The following is a 13,492-nucleotide window of genomic DNA, read 5'->3' on the forward strand; positions in this document are numbered from 1 at the left end:
TTTACTTACCTTTACAGCCTTCCTTCCTTCAGGTCTCGGGAGTCCCTCATCTCACCGGCACAGAAAGGAGAATGGCTGCGATCTGTCAAAATCTGCAGCCTCTGCTTTCTGTTCCAGGGAGATCTTTAAATCATCCAGAGAGGAAGGAATTAACCTGGAGTACAGATTGTCAATGTTTGACAGCTTCAAACAGCTGTGAAACGCTGATATTTCATCTGTCAAAAGGTCTTGACAGATGAAATTTCAATCTGTGATGTCACCTGTTGCTGGGTGGCCCTTAATTGGCCTGCTGAGCCCACTGGGCGGGCTCAACAAGATCAATCAAGTCAAAATCGCGTGGGTTGGCTAGAACTCGGTGGAGGCGGGACTACAACCCCGAAAGTAGTAGTCTCGCCTCCTACCCGACTCCTCAATGAAAATCCAGCCCCTGGAATCCACAAGAATGACTATTGTGGGAAATAGAAATCTCGCCTTGGCACAAGGGGGCACTTGCCTCAGGTTACGGTTCAGGCATATTGTCAGGACAGAGCAGAGAGAGCTTTAATCTGCACCTAACCTGCGCAAGGGGTAGATTGAGGCTAACACCTGGTGCAAAAATGGGCAAATTCTGTTCCCAACACCAACAGTCTTCACCATGGTGAGCACCAACTAAAAAGGATCAAAGAATGAAACAGAGCATTTGACATTTGAGAGCTAACATAAGCTTCAGAAACAGAATGACTAATTAGGTTGACAAATTTAAATTTAAAAGGGTATGGGGCAAGGGCTGGGAAGTGGAACTAAATAGATAGCTCTTTCCGAGAGCCAGCGCAGGGGTGATGCACCGAATGGGGAAAGAGCAGGGGAATGGGGCCAAGTGGTAGCTCTTTCAGAGAGCCAGCACAGCCGCGGTGAGTGGAATGGCCTCCTTCTGCGCTGTAAGATTCAATAAGCAGGGGAGTTCCTCTGAGGACAGAGCACAGGCTCAATGTCAGCAGTAGAGGAAAATGTAGAAAGTATTACTTTCGCTGGCACTGTTACCTCTCATCTCCATGATCACAGATTCTGCTTTAAAAAGGATGCTCAGCTGCCATCTACTGGCAGGAACTGAGTACTGCGAGACTATTAAACTGAAATGAGCACACTGACAGTAACTCTATTCCTCTGTGTAAATCTGTGAATGGAAAGGGAAATCGGGCGGGTGGATAACAGGCGGCCGATCCGCTACTGGATTTTTTCCGCCACTTCGGAAAGTTAAAGTCAGCCTTGTATATTTCAGGGTTCTAGTGAGAGTGGATGTGTGCTGGAGGACTGGAGAGTGGCCAATGTAAGACCCACTTTCACAAAAGGAGACCGAGCTAATCTGAGTAACCACAGGCCAGCTAGTTTAATACCTGTGCTATGGACAATTTTGGAATCTTTAATCAACGAAGGGAATACTAAATATCTAGAGGAAGAGAAAATAATCAGGAGCAACCAACATTGATTTCAAAAACGAGGATTGTGCTTGAAAAAACGGATCTTTGAGGAGGTCGCAGATATGGTGGATGGGGGAATTGCAGTGGATGTGGTGTATATGGACTTTCAGAATGCCTTTGATAATGTACCACATAGGAGACTATTGGAGGAGATTAAGGGGTATAGAACTCAGGGAGGGTAAAACATTGGACTAAAGGCTGGTTAACAGCACCTCGTTAATGACTTTATGCCTATTCTATTCCTTTTTCAGTAGAGCTGCTACCAAAAGGAGTGGAGCTTGATCGTGAGCGCAAGAACCCTGCAGGATTGTATGTCATCAGAGAAAAGGTACCAGCATGGCAGTAATAATGGGAGAGGGAACCCTGCCCCTAGTTACCACCAGCCCATCAGCTGCTCAGTGACAGACCAGGGAATAAATAACACGAGAACTACTGCAAAAGAACAGTATAACTTACAAATTTAAAAACACATACATTAACCTTTAACCTGTCAGCTTGGAGAAAAATTAATGACCACATTAAAAAATTAATTGATGGTATTTACAGGGACAGCGTTGGTTTCATCACTGAGACTTGCAATTGAATCCAGCCCAGATTGTTGGAATGAAAGATTCCTCTGTCTGTTCAAAACTTGACATGAAATGAAAGAAAGACTTATGAAATAATACTGAGCAGCCTGCGGGTGGCGCTGTCCAGGAAGAGTATAAATACTCGGGCACGGGCCCAGCTTGCGCAGGACATTCTTAACAGGAACTAGTGAAGGACACAAGGAGACCTCCATGTTGTAAAACAGTTGATTAAAGCTTTGTTTAACACTTAGACCAAGTGCCTAGTAGTTTTCTTACGTCAAAACTCATCCCTAAGTCTGCCGCTGTAGCACTCAGCTGTACGCTGTATTTAGAAATATCAGGCATAGAGCATCACACAGCGGTAGAACATGTGGAAATATTGGGTACAGAGGATAGCATGCCCACTACAGAGTTTGCCTGATTTTAAATCCATTAAAATTGGAAGCTACTTTCCTAGTTAAATGATAAGTAATATTTTGGATCAGTGATGCCCGGCCCATCCCGCCTTCTCTTGAGCTTGTCATCTTTCCTCCTTTAAGACGCTCCTTAACACCTATCTCTTTGACCAATCTGCCCTAATTTCTCCTTCTGTGGCTTGGTGACAAATTTGGTTTTATAACGTCCCTGTGAAGCACCTTGAGACGTTTTACTAAGTTAAAGGCGCTATATAAATACAAGTTGTTGTTGTTGTCAAAGTAGGAGAGAGAGGTAGAGAGGCAGAGAGGTTTCATAGAAACATAGAAGATAGGAGCAGGAGTAGGCCATTCGGCCCTTCGAGCCTGCTCCGCCATTCAACGAGATCATGGCTGATCATCCAAACCCTAGCACCCGGTCCCTACACCGACAGCCATCCCACCCAAGCCCTATCCCCGTAACCCCACGTATTTAATCCCCCCTAACACTAAGGGCCAATTTAAAAAAAAAAAATTTTTTAAATCATGGCCAATCAACCTAACCCGCACATCTTTGGACTGTGGGAGGAAACCGGAGCACCCGGAGAAAACCCACGCAAACACGGGGAGAATGTGCAAACTCCACACAGACAGTCGCCCGAGGCGGATTTGAACCCGGGTCCCTGGCGCTGTGAGACAACAGTGCTAACCACTATGAGGGAATTCCAGAGGTTAGGGCCTAAACGGCTGAAGGCTCGGCCACCAATGGTGGAGCGATTAAAATGAATGATGTACAAGAGACAGAGATTGGAGGAGCGCAGAGATCTCAGAGGGTTGTAGGGCTGGAGGAGGTTACAGACGTAGGGAGGGGCGAGGCCGTGGAGAGATTTGAAAAGAAGAATGAGAATTTTAAAATCGAAGCATTGTCGGGCCACGAACCAATGCAGGTCAGCAGTGATGGGTGAACGGGACTCGGTACGGGGCCAGGAACCAATGCAGGTCAGCAGTGATGGGTGAAAGGGACTTGGGACGAGTTAGAATACAAGCGGCAACATTTTAAATGAGCTGAAGTTTATGGAGGGTGGAAGATGTGAGGCCGGCCCGGAGATCAAGTCTAGAGGTAGTAAAGGCATGGATGAGGGTTTCAGCAGCAGATGAGCTGATGTAGCGGCAGAGACGGACAATGTTACGGAGGTGAAAGTAGGCAGTCTTGGTGATGGAGCAGATGTGGGGTCGGAAGCTCATCTCAGGGTTAAATAGAACGCCAAGGTTGTGAATAGTCTGGTTCAGCTTCAGACAGTGGTCAGGGAGAGGGATGGAGTCAGGGAGAGGGATGGAGTCAGTGAGAGGGATGGAGTCAGGGAGAGGGATGGAATCAGTGAGAGGGAATGGAGTCAGGGAGAGGGATGGAGTCAGTGAGAGGGATGGAGTCAGTGAGAGGGATGGAGTCAGGGAGAGGGATGGAGTCAGTGAGAGGGATGGAGTCAGTGAGAGGGAATGGAGTCAGGGAGAGGGGTGGAGTCAGTGAGAGGGAATGGAGTCAGGGAGAGGGATGGAGTCAGTGAGAGGGATGGAGTCAGTGAGAGGGAATGGAGTCAGGGAGAGGGATGGAGTCAGTGAGGGGGATGGAGTCAGGGAGAGGGATGGAGTCAGGGAGAGGGATGGAGTCAGTGAGAGGGATGGAGTCAGTGAGAGGGAATGGAGTCAGTGAGAGGGAATGGAGTCAGTGAGGGGGATGGAGTCAGTGAGAGGGAATGGAGTCAGTGAGAGGGAATGGAGTCAGGGAGAGGGATGGAGTCAGTGAGAGGGATGGAGTCAGTGGAAGGGATGGAGTCAGTGAGAGGGAATGGAGTCAGTGAGAGGGATGGAGTCAGTGAGAGGGATGGAGTCAGTGAGAGGGATGGAGTCAGTGAGAGGGAATGGAGTCAGTGAGAGGGATGGAGTCAGTGAGAGGGAATGGAGTCAGTGAGAGGGATGGAGTCAAGGAGAGGGATGGAGTCAGTGAGAGGGATGGAGTCAGTGGGAAGGATAGAGTCAGTGAGGGGGATGGAGTCAGTGAGGGGGAAGGAGTCAGTGAGAGGGATGGAGTCAGTGAGAGGGATGGAGTCAGTGAGAGGGATGGAGTCAGTGAGAGGGAATGGAGTCAGTGAGGGGGATGGAGTCAGTGAGAGGGATGGAGTCAGTGAGAGGGATGGAGTCAGTGAGAGGGATGGAGTCAGTGAGAGGGAATGGAGTCAGTGAGGGGGATGGAGTCAGGGAGAGGGATGGAGTCAGTGAGAGGGATGGAGTCAGTGAGGGGGATGGAGTCAGTGAGGGGGATGGAGTCAGTGAGAGGGATGGAGTCAGTGAGAGGGAATGGAGTCAGTGAGAGAGATGGAGTCAGTGGAAGGGATGGAGTCAGTGAGAGGGAATGGAGTCAGTGAGAGGGATGGAGTCAGTGGGAGGGATGGAGTCGGGGAGAGGGAATGGAGTCAGTGAGAGGGATGGAGTCAATGAGAGGGAATGGAGTCAGTGAGGGGGATGGAGTCAGTGAGAGGGATGGAGTCAGTGAGAGGGATGGAGTCAGTGAGAGGGATGGAGTCAGTGAGAGGGATGGAGTCAGGGAGAGGGAATGGAGTCAGTGAGAGTGATGGAGTCAGTGAGGGGGATGGAGTCAGTGAGAGGGATGGAGTCAGTGAGGGGGATGGAGTCAGTGAGAGGGATGGAGTCAGTGGGAGGGATGGAGTCAGTGAGAGGGATGGAGTCAGTGAGAGGGATGGAGTCAGGGAGAGGGAATGGAGTCAGTGAGAGTGATGGAGTCAGTGAGAGGGAATGGAGTCAGTGAGAGGGATGGAGTCAGTGAGAGGGATGGAGTCAGTGAGAGGGATGGAGTCAGTGAGAGGGAATGGAGTCAGTGAGAGGGATGGAGTCAGTGAGGGGGATGGAGTCAGTGAGAGGGATAGAGTCAATGAGGGGGATGGAGTCAGTGAGAGGGATGGAGTCAGTGAGAGGGATGGAGTCAGTGAGAGGGATGGAGTCAGGGAGAGGGAATGGAGTCAGTGAGAGTGATGGAGTCAGTGAGAGGGAATGGAGTCAGTGAGGGGGAATGGAGTCAGTGAGAGGGATGGAGTCAGTGAGAGGGATGGAGTCAGTGAGAGGGATGTAGTCAGTGAGAGGGAATGGAGTCAGTGAGGGGGATGGAGTCAATGAGGGGAATGGAGTCAGTGAGAGGGATGGAGTCAGTGAGAGGGATGGAGTCAGTGAGAGGGAATGGAGTCAGTGAGAGGGATGGAGTCAGTGAGAGGAATGGAGTCAGGAAGAGGGATGGAGTCAGTGAGAGGGATGGAGTCAGTGAGAGGGATGGAGTCAGTGGGAGGGAATGGAGTCAGGGAGAGGGATGGAGTCAGTGAGAGTGATGGAGTCAGGGAGAGGGATGGAGTCAGTGAGAGGGATGGAGTCAGTGAGAGGGAATGGAGTCAGTGAGAGGGATGGAGTCAGTGAGAGGGATGGAGTCAGGGAGGGGGATGGAGTCGGTGAGAGGGAATGGAGTCAGTGAGAGGGATGGAGTCAGTGAGAGGGAATGGAGTCAGTGAGAGGGATGGAGTCAGTGGGAGGGATGGAGTCAGTGAGGGGGATGGAGTCAGTGGGAGGGATGGAGTCAGTGGGAGGGAATGGAGTCAGTGAGAGGGATGGAGTCAGTGAGAGGGATGGAGTCAGTGAGAGGGATGGAGTCAGTGAGAGGGATGGAATCAGTGAGAGGGATGGAGTCAGTGAGAGGGATGGCGTCAGTGAGGGGGATGGAGTTAGTGAGGGGGATGGAGTCAGTGAGGGGGATGGAGTCAGTGAGGGGGATGGAGTCAGTGGGAGGGATGGAGTCAGTGAGGGGGATGGAGTCAGGGAGAGGGAATGGAGTCAGTGGGACGGATGGAGTCAGTGGGAGGGATGGAGTCAGGGAGAGGGAATGGAGTCAGTGAGGGGGATGGAGTCAGTGGGAGGGAATGGAGTCAGTGAGGGGGATGGAGTCAGTGAGAGGGATGGAGTCAGTGAGAGGGATGGAGTCAGTGAGAGGGAATGGAGTCAGTGAGGGGGATGAGTCAGTGAGGGGGATGGAGTCAGGGAGAGGGAATGGAGTCAGTGGGAGGGATGGAGTCAGTGGGAGGGACGGAGTCAGTGAGAGGGATGGAGTCAGTGAGGGGGATGGAGTCAGTGAGAGGGATGGAGTCAGGGAGGGGGATGGAGTCAGTGGGAGGGATGGAGTCAGTGAGAGGGATGGAGTCAGTGAGAGGGATGGAGTCAGTGAGAGGGATGGAGTCAGTGAGAGGGATGGAGTCAGTGGGAGGGATGGAGTCAGTGAGAGGGATGGAGTCAGTGAGGGGGATGGAGTCAGTGGGAGGGATGGAGTCAGTGAGGGGGATGGAGTCAGTGAGAGGGATGGAGTCAGTGAGAGGGAATGGAGTCAGAGGGATGGAGTCAGTGGGAGGGATGGAGTCAGTGAGGGGGATGGAGTCAGTGAGGGGGATGGAGTCATTGAGAGGGATGGAGTCAGTGAGGGGGATGGAGTCAGTGGGAGGGATGGAGTCAGTGAGGGGGATGGAGTCAGTGAGAGGGATGGAGTCAGTGAGAGGGAATGGAGTCAGTGAGAGGGATGGAGTCAGTGGGAGGGATGGAGTCAGTGAGGGGGATGGAGTCAGTGAGAGGGATGGAGTCAGTGGGAGGGATGGAGTCAGTGAGAGGGATGGAGTCAGTGAGAGGGAATGGAGTCAGGGAGAGGGAATGGAGTCAGTCAGAGGGACGGAGTCAGTGAGAGGGAATGGAGTCAGTGAGGGGGATGGAGTCAGTGAGAGGGATGGAGTCAGTGAGAGGGATGGAGTCAGTGAGAGGGAATGGAGTCAGTCAGAGGGACGGAGTCAGTGAGAGGGAATGGAGTCAGGGAAAGGGATGGAGTCAGGGAGAGGGATGGAGTCAGTGAGAGGGATGGAGTCAGTGAGAGGGAATGGAGTCAGTCAGAGGGACGGAGTCAGTGAGAGGGAATGGAGTCAGGGAGAGGGACGGAGTCAGGGAGAGGGACGGAGTCAGTGAGAGGGACGGAGTCAGTGAGAGGGAATGGAGTCAGGGAGAGGGATGGAGTCAGTGAGGGGGATGGAGTCAGTGAGAGGGATGGAGTCAGTGAGAGGGAATGGAGTTTGTGGCGGGAACTGAAAACAATGGCTATGGTCTTCCCGATATATAGTTGGAGGAAATTTCTGCACATCCGAGAGACAACAGCTTCGACAGTGCAGCATTCCCTCAGCGCAGCACTGAAGTGTCAGCCTAGATAATGAGCTGAAGTCCTGGAGTGGGGCTTACATCCACAAACTTCTGATTCAGAGGCGAGAGTGCTACCAGCTGAGCTGAACTGACAAGCGCTTTCTCCTATTTTAACCCATTCTTTCTCAAGACCTCAAAACTTTCCAACTCCCCAACTCTCTCTGTCTTTCCTTGCTCCTATAACCTTTTAAAATCCAAACGCACCCTCCCTTAACCACTACATCTTGACTTAACTTGTCTTCTCCTCTGATCCTTTCAACCTCAAATGGTGCCCTGCACTATGGACTTTGCTCTAAATCATCAAGGCTTGTCAAAAACAAACGTTCTTACCCGACCCTATGTCTTTTCCAGGATTCTCCAGATGCCACGGAAGACTCCCACACTGATTCCAAGAGCGCAGCGGAACAGGCTGGATTCATAGTTTCCTCCGGATCTCCAGCTAGATCCCCGAGACCAGCCGGCCGATCGCCCAGGCGCTACCACCGGTCTCCCATCCGATCCCCTGGCTCCTCCAGAGCGCACAGATCTCCAAATAGATCTCCCAGCTCGCCAGCGCATCAGAGGAGCGCTAACCGCATCATCCGGCCAACGGGGGTCCATATGATCATGGAGCAAGACGAGGCCAGCATGGAAGAAAATTAACGCTTAAAAGATTCTCTATTTTCTTTCACGGACGTAAAACATACTGTAGGTGCAGACGTATCAGTATCAAAGCCTGGAACATATCCAGGGGCCTGGCCTCCATTACTGCTTTTTCTCTGAGTATACATGTAAAACAGAGTACCATAACCCTTTCCCCTCTAACCAGTGTTCAACATGGCAGCCCTAGCTCCTAGAATGTAAACCAAGGTTAGACTGCTAATACCATGTACATAAAATACCCCCCCAACGCCTCCCATTTCAAAGGGCGACTGCTGACGTTTTGGGGAGGGCGGTTTAATCGCTTAGTTTTGGACATCACGTGTAAGTGATGCAAATTAAATTTAATGGCGTGAGCGTGAGCATATAATGTTGCAAGTTTAGAACTTTCCTAGTGAGCTCTCTGATGGCCCGGTGGGTAAATATTTTCAGCAGGTGTGGTCCCGAGTCACACGGACCAGAAAGGTCCCAGGTTAGATGATCCGTGCTGAGTTGGCAGGTCTCAGCTGGGGTGACTTTGAGGGGACGCAGCAATTGGTCTCAGTGTCCTTGGGCTGGATGGGGGGAGGGGGAGAATCAGGTTTCACTCCGAATCACAACCCTGCTGAAAAATGCGTGTGTATGGCCGTGAATTGTGCAGATATTGGGCTCAATGTTGATGCCTCCTGCAGTCAAATAGTCTGACACTCAGCATCGATGCTCATGCATGAATAATGGCCAATTTGGCAAGGTAACGAGAGATCTGGAGGGATACGACCCGTGTCCCGGGAGAGGAAGCAATTGGTAAACAAAGTTACCTGGATAATAATGCCCACTAAAGGACCAGAACCAAGACTTCAGTCAACTGAACCAAGGTCACACTACCTTCTGTTACCTAGAAACTGAGACAGCTCACTCCCCTGGAGCCAGCGTCTGAGATAACCTCTTTGAGGTCAGTCTGGCTCGACTGGGATTGGCCCTACAAGTCAGGACGATCTCAGAGATTCTAAAAAGAGAGATCAACCTAAAGCAAAGGGAAAATCACTACATCATCAGATTCAAAAACAGCCAGGGAATGAAGGTGACTGGCGCACCAGAGAGCAGGTGGTGACTCAGGCAGTCATGTGATGGTTGTGTTTGGTTACTCTAGAATGGAGCGGGTCAACAAGAGCTGGCACAACTTAAGCCAATTACTAACTTAGTCAACTAGAGTCAACCCAACCAACAGAAGGAGAATAGACAGGACACTTTTAGTGTGGAATTTTACACCTCAGGCAGTAACACGATTTGTTATTGGTTATTTTATACGATATAAAAATAAGAAGTGTTGGTTTCTGGTAGCTGGTCACTGCTGATGGTAACACCTGATCATTATCCATGAACTCCCTGATCAAAGAAAGTGCATGCATACAGACATCAAGCGAGCACGGGAATTGGGCTTAGCTGTGACGCTCCCTGTAGTTGAATAGTCTTCTACCACCATCTGGGCTCCTGCATGAAGAATGCCCATTTTGGTGAGGTGCTGGAGAGCTGCCGGTGCATGGCCCCTACCCTAGCACCTCCTTGGAGAGGAAGAGAGACAATCGGGAAATGGAATCCTTTGAAAGCAACTTTACCTGGGTAGTTTTCAGCCCTAATAGTGGCTGGCACCTTAAATTATTCAAGTGACCAGTCAGTGTCGTCCCCAGAAATTCAGATTCTACAGTCAATAGAGAGGACGTGGAGTCTGGCTGAGTGATTACGAACACCGCTCACACCCCGCCACCCCGCCGAATTCTCCACCATGTTCAAATGAAACGTCAGTGGTTCTCCTGCTCTCATTCTGCCTTGTTGACCAGCAGTTATTGCCAACAGGAAGGTTGCTTTTCCTGCTGTTATCAGTTATTAGTGGTTAGAGCTCTCTCCAAAATCAAGTGGTAAACTTAACTTTAACGAGGATCTACACCACTGTGTTTTTCCCTCTGTATTATTTTTTTCATTGGTGTTTCCACAGAACATGACATTCCATCACTGAGAAGATGTCCAGGCAGCCTGCTCCTGTGTTATCTGCCTCTCCCAGTCCTCTGCCACTCCGGAACCTCCACCACTTCAATTCCTCTGCCTCTCCCAACTCCCTGCCTCTCCCAACTCCCTGCCTCTCCCAACTCTCTGCCTCTCCCAACTCTCTGCCTCTCCCAACTCCCTGCCTCTCCCAACTCTCTGCCTCTCCCAACTCCCTGCCTCTCCCAACTCTCTGCCTCTCCCAACTCTCGGCCTCTCCCAACTCTCTGCCTCTCCCAACTCCCTGCCTCTCCCAACTCTCTGCCTCTCCCAACTCTCTGCCTCTCCCAACTCTCTGCCTCTCCCAACTCTCTGCCTCTCCCAACTCCCTGCCTCTCCCAACTCTCTGCCTCTCCCAACTCTCTGCCCCTCCCAACTCTCTGCCTCTCCCAACTCCCTGCCTCTCCCAACTCTCTGCCTCTCCCAACTCTCTGCCTCTCCCAACTCCCTGCCTCTCCCAACTCTCTGCCTCTCCCAACTCTCTGCCTCTCCCAACTCTCTGCCTCTCCCAACTCTCTGCCTCTCCCAACTCTCTGCCTCTCCCAACTCCCTGCCTCTCCCAACTCCCTGCCTCTCCCAACTCTCTGCCTCTCCCAACTCCCTGCCTCTCCCAGCTCTCTGCCTCTCCCAACTCCCTGCCTCTCCCAACTCCCTGCCTCTCCCAACCCTCTGCCTCTCCCAACTCTCTGCCTCTCCCAACTCCCTGCCTCTCCCAACTCTCTGCCTCTCCCAACTCTCTGCCTCTCCCAACTCTCTGCCTCTCCCAACTCTCTGCCTCTCCCAACCCTCTGCCTCTCCCAACCCTCTGCCTCTCCCAACTCTCTGCCTCTCCCAACTCTCTGCCTCTCCCAACTCTCTGCCTCTCCCAACTCTCTGCCTCTCCCAACTCTCTGCCTCTCCCAACTCTCTGCCTCTCCCAACTCTCTGCCTCTCCCAACTCTCTGCCTCTCCCAACTCCCTGCCTCTCCCAACTCTCTGCCTCTCCCAACTCTCTGCCTCTCCCAACTCTCTGCCTCTCCCAACTCTCTGCCTCTCCCAACCCTCTGCCTCTCCCAACCCTCTGCCTCTCCCAACTCTCTGCCTCTCCCAACTCTCTGCCTCTCCCAACTCTCTGCCTCTCCCAACTCTCTGCCTCTCCCAACTCTCTGCCTCTCCCAACTCTCTGCCTCTCCCAACTCTCTGCCTCTCCCAACTCTCTGCCTCTCCCAACTCTCTGCCTCTCCCAACTCTCTGCCTCTCCCAACTCTCTGCCTCTCCCAACTCTCTGCCTCTCCCAACTCCCTGCCTCTCCCAACTCTCTGCCTCTCCCAACTCTCTGCCTCTCCCAACTCTCTGCCTCTCCCAACTCCCTGCCTCTCCCAACTCTCTGCCTCTCCCAACTCCCTGCCTCTCCCAACTCTCTGCCTCTCCCAACTCTCTGCCTCTCCCAACTCTCTGCCTCTCCCAACTCTCTGCCTCTCCCAACTCCCTGCCTCTCCCAACTCTCTGCCTCTCCCAACTCCCTGCCTCTCCCAACTCTCTGCCTCTCCCAACTCCCTGCCTCTCCCAACTCTCTGCCTGTCCCAACTCCCTGCCTCTCCCAACTCCCTGCCTCTCCCAACTCTCTGCCTCTCCCAACTCCCTGCCTCTCCCAACTCTCTGCCTCTCCCAACTCCCTGCCTCTCCCAACTCTCTGCCTGTCCCAACTCCCTGCCTCTCCCAACTCCCTGCCTCTCCCAACTCCCTGCCTCTCCCAACTCTCTGCCTGTCCCAACTCTCTGCCTCTCCCAACTCCCTGCCTCTCCCAACTCTCTGCCTCTCCCAACTCCCTGCCTCTCCCAGCTCTCTGCCTCTCCCAACTCCCTGCCTCTCCCAACTCCCTGCCTCTCCCAACTCTCTGCCTCTCCCAACTCCCTGCCTCTCCCAACTCTCTGCCTCTCCCAACTCCCTGCCTCTCCCAACTCCCTGCCTCTCCCAACTCCCTGCCTCTCCCAACTCTCTGCCTCTCCCAACTCCCTGCCTCTCCCAACTCTCTGCCTCTCCCAACTCTCTGCCTCTCCCAACTCTCTGCCTCTCCCAACTCTCTGCCTCTCCCAACTCTCTGCCTCTCCCAACTCCCTGCCTCTCCCAACTCCCTGCCTCTCCCAACTCTCTGCCTCTCCCAACTCCCTGCCTCTCCCAACTCCCTGCCTCTCCCAACTCTCTGCCTCTCCCAACTCCCTGCCTCTCCCAACTCCCTGCCTCGCCCAACTCTCTGCCTCTCCCAACTCTCTGCCACTCCCAACTCCCTGCCTCTCCCAACTCCCTGCCTCTCCCAACTCTCTGCCTCTCCCAACTCCCTGCCTCTCCCAACTCTCTGCCTCTCCCAACTCCCTGCCTCTCCCAACTCTCTGCCTCTCCCAACTCTCTGCCTCTCCCAACTCTCTGCCTCTCCCAACTCTCTGCCTCTCCCAACTCCCTGCCTCTCCCAACTCTCTGCCTCTCCCAACTCTCTGCCTCTCCCAACTCTCTGCCTCTCCCAACTCTCTGCCTCTCCCAACTCTCTGCCTCTCCCAACTCTCTGCCTCTCCCAACTCCCTGCCTCTCCCAACTCCCTGCCTCTCCCAACTCTCTGCCTCTCCCAACTCCCTGCCTCTCCCAACTCTCTGCCTCTCCCAACTCTCTGCCTCTCCCAACTCTCTGCCACTCCCAACTCCCTGCCTCTCCCAACTCTCTGCCTCTCCCAACTCTCTGCCTCTCCCAACTCCCTGCCTCTCCCAACTCCCTGCCTCTCCCAACTCCCTGCCTCTCCCAACTCTCTGCCTCTCCCAACTCTCTGCCTCTCCCAACTCCCTGCCTCTCCCAACTCTCTGCCTCTCCCAACTCTCTGCCTCTCCCAACCCTCTGCCTCTCCCAGCTCTCTGCCTCTCCCAACTCCCTGCCTCTCCCAACTCTCTGCCTCTCCCAACTCTCTGCCTCTCCCAGCTCTCTGCCTCTCCCAACTCTCTGCCTCTCCCAACTCCCTGCCTCTCCCAACTCCCTGCCACTCTGAACCCTCTGCCTCTCCCAACTCCCTGCCTCTCCCAACTCCCTGCCTCTCCCAACTCTCTGCCACTCTGAACCCTCTGCCTCTTCCAGTCCTCTGGCTCCATTGTCCTTGAGCCAGTCATGA

At 53.1% G+C, this 13,492-nt stretch overlaps 1 protein-coding gene across 2 annotated transcripts in view; it reads left to right on the forward strand.

The window, feature by feature from the left end:
- Nucleotides 1-8,429, forward strand: part of LOC147100411 (hepatic and glial cell adhesion molecule-like) — an 85,644-nt gene extending 77,215 nt beyond the window's left edge. The window contains exons 6-7 of one of the 2 annotated variants that reach the window (XM_085968096.1): nt 1,709-1,785; nt 8,056-8,429. In XM_085968096.1, coding sequence (XP_085824222.1) covers nt 1,709-1,785; nt 8,056-8,346 — 368 coding nt within the window. In that variant the 3' untranslated portion in view covers nt 8,347-8,429. The remainder of the gene's footprint in view (nt 1-1,708; nt 1,786-8,055) is intronic. The other variant, XM_085968097.1, reaches the window with a different exon arrangement.
- Nucleotides 8,430-13,492: the final 5,063 nt, after the last annotated feature.

Source organism: Somniosus microcephalus, chromosome 26 (assembly GCF_052327205.1).
Source record: "Somniosus microcephalus isolate GS21.2 chromosome 26, FLI_Smic_1.0, whole genome shotgun sequence".
NCBI lineage: Eukaryota > Metazoa > Chordata > Chondrichthyes > Squaliformes > Somniosidae > Somniosus > Somniosus microcephalus.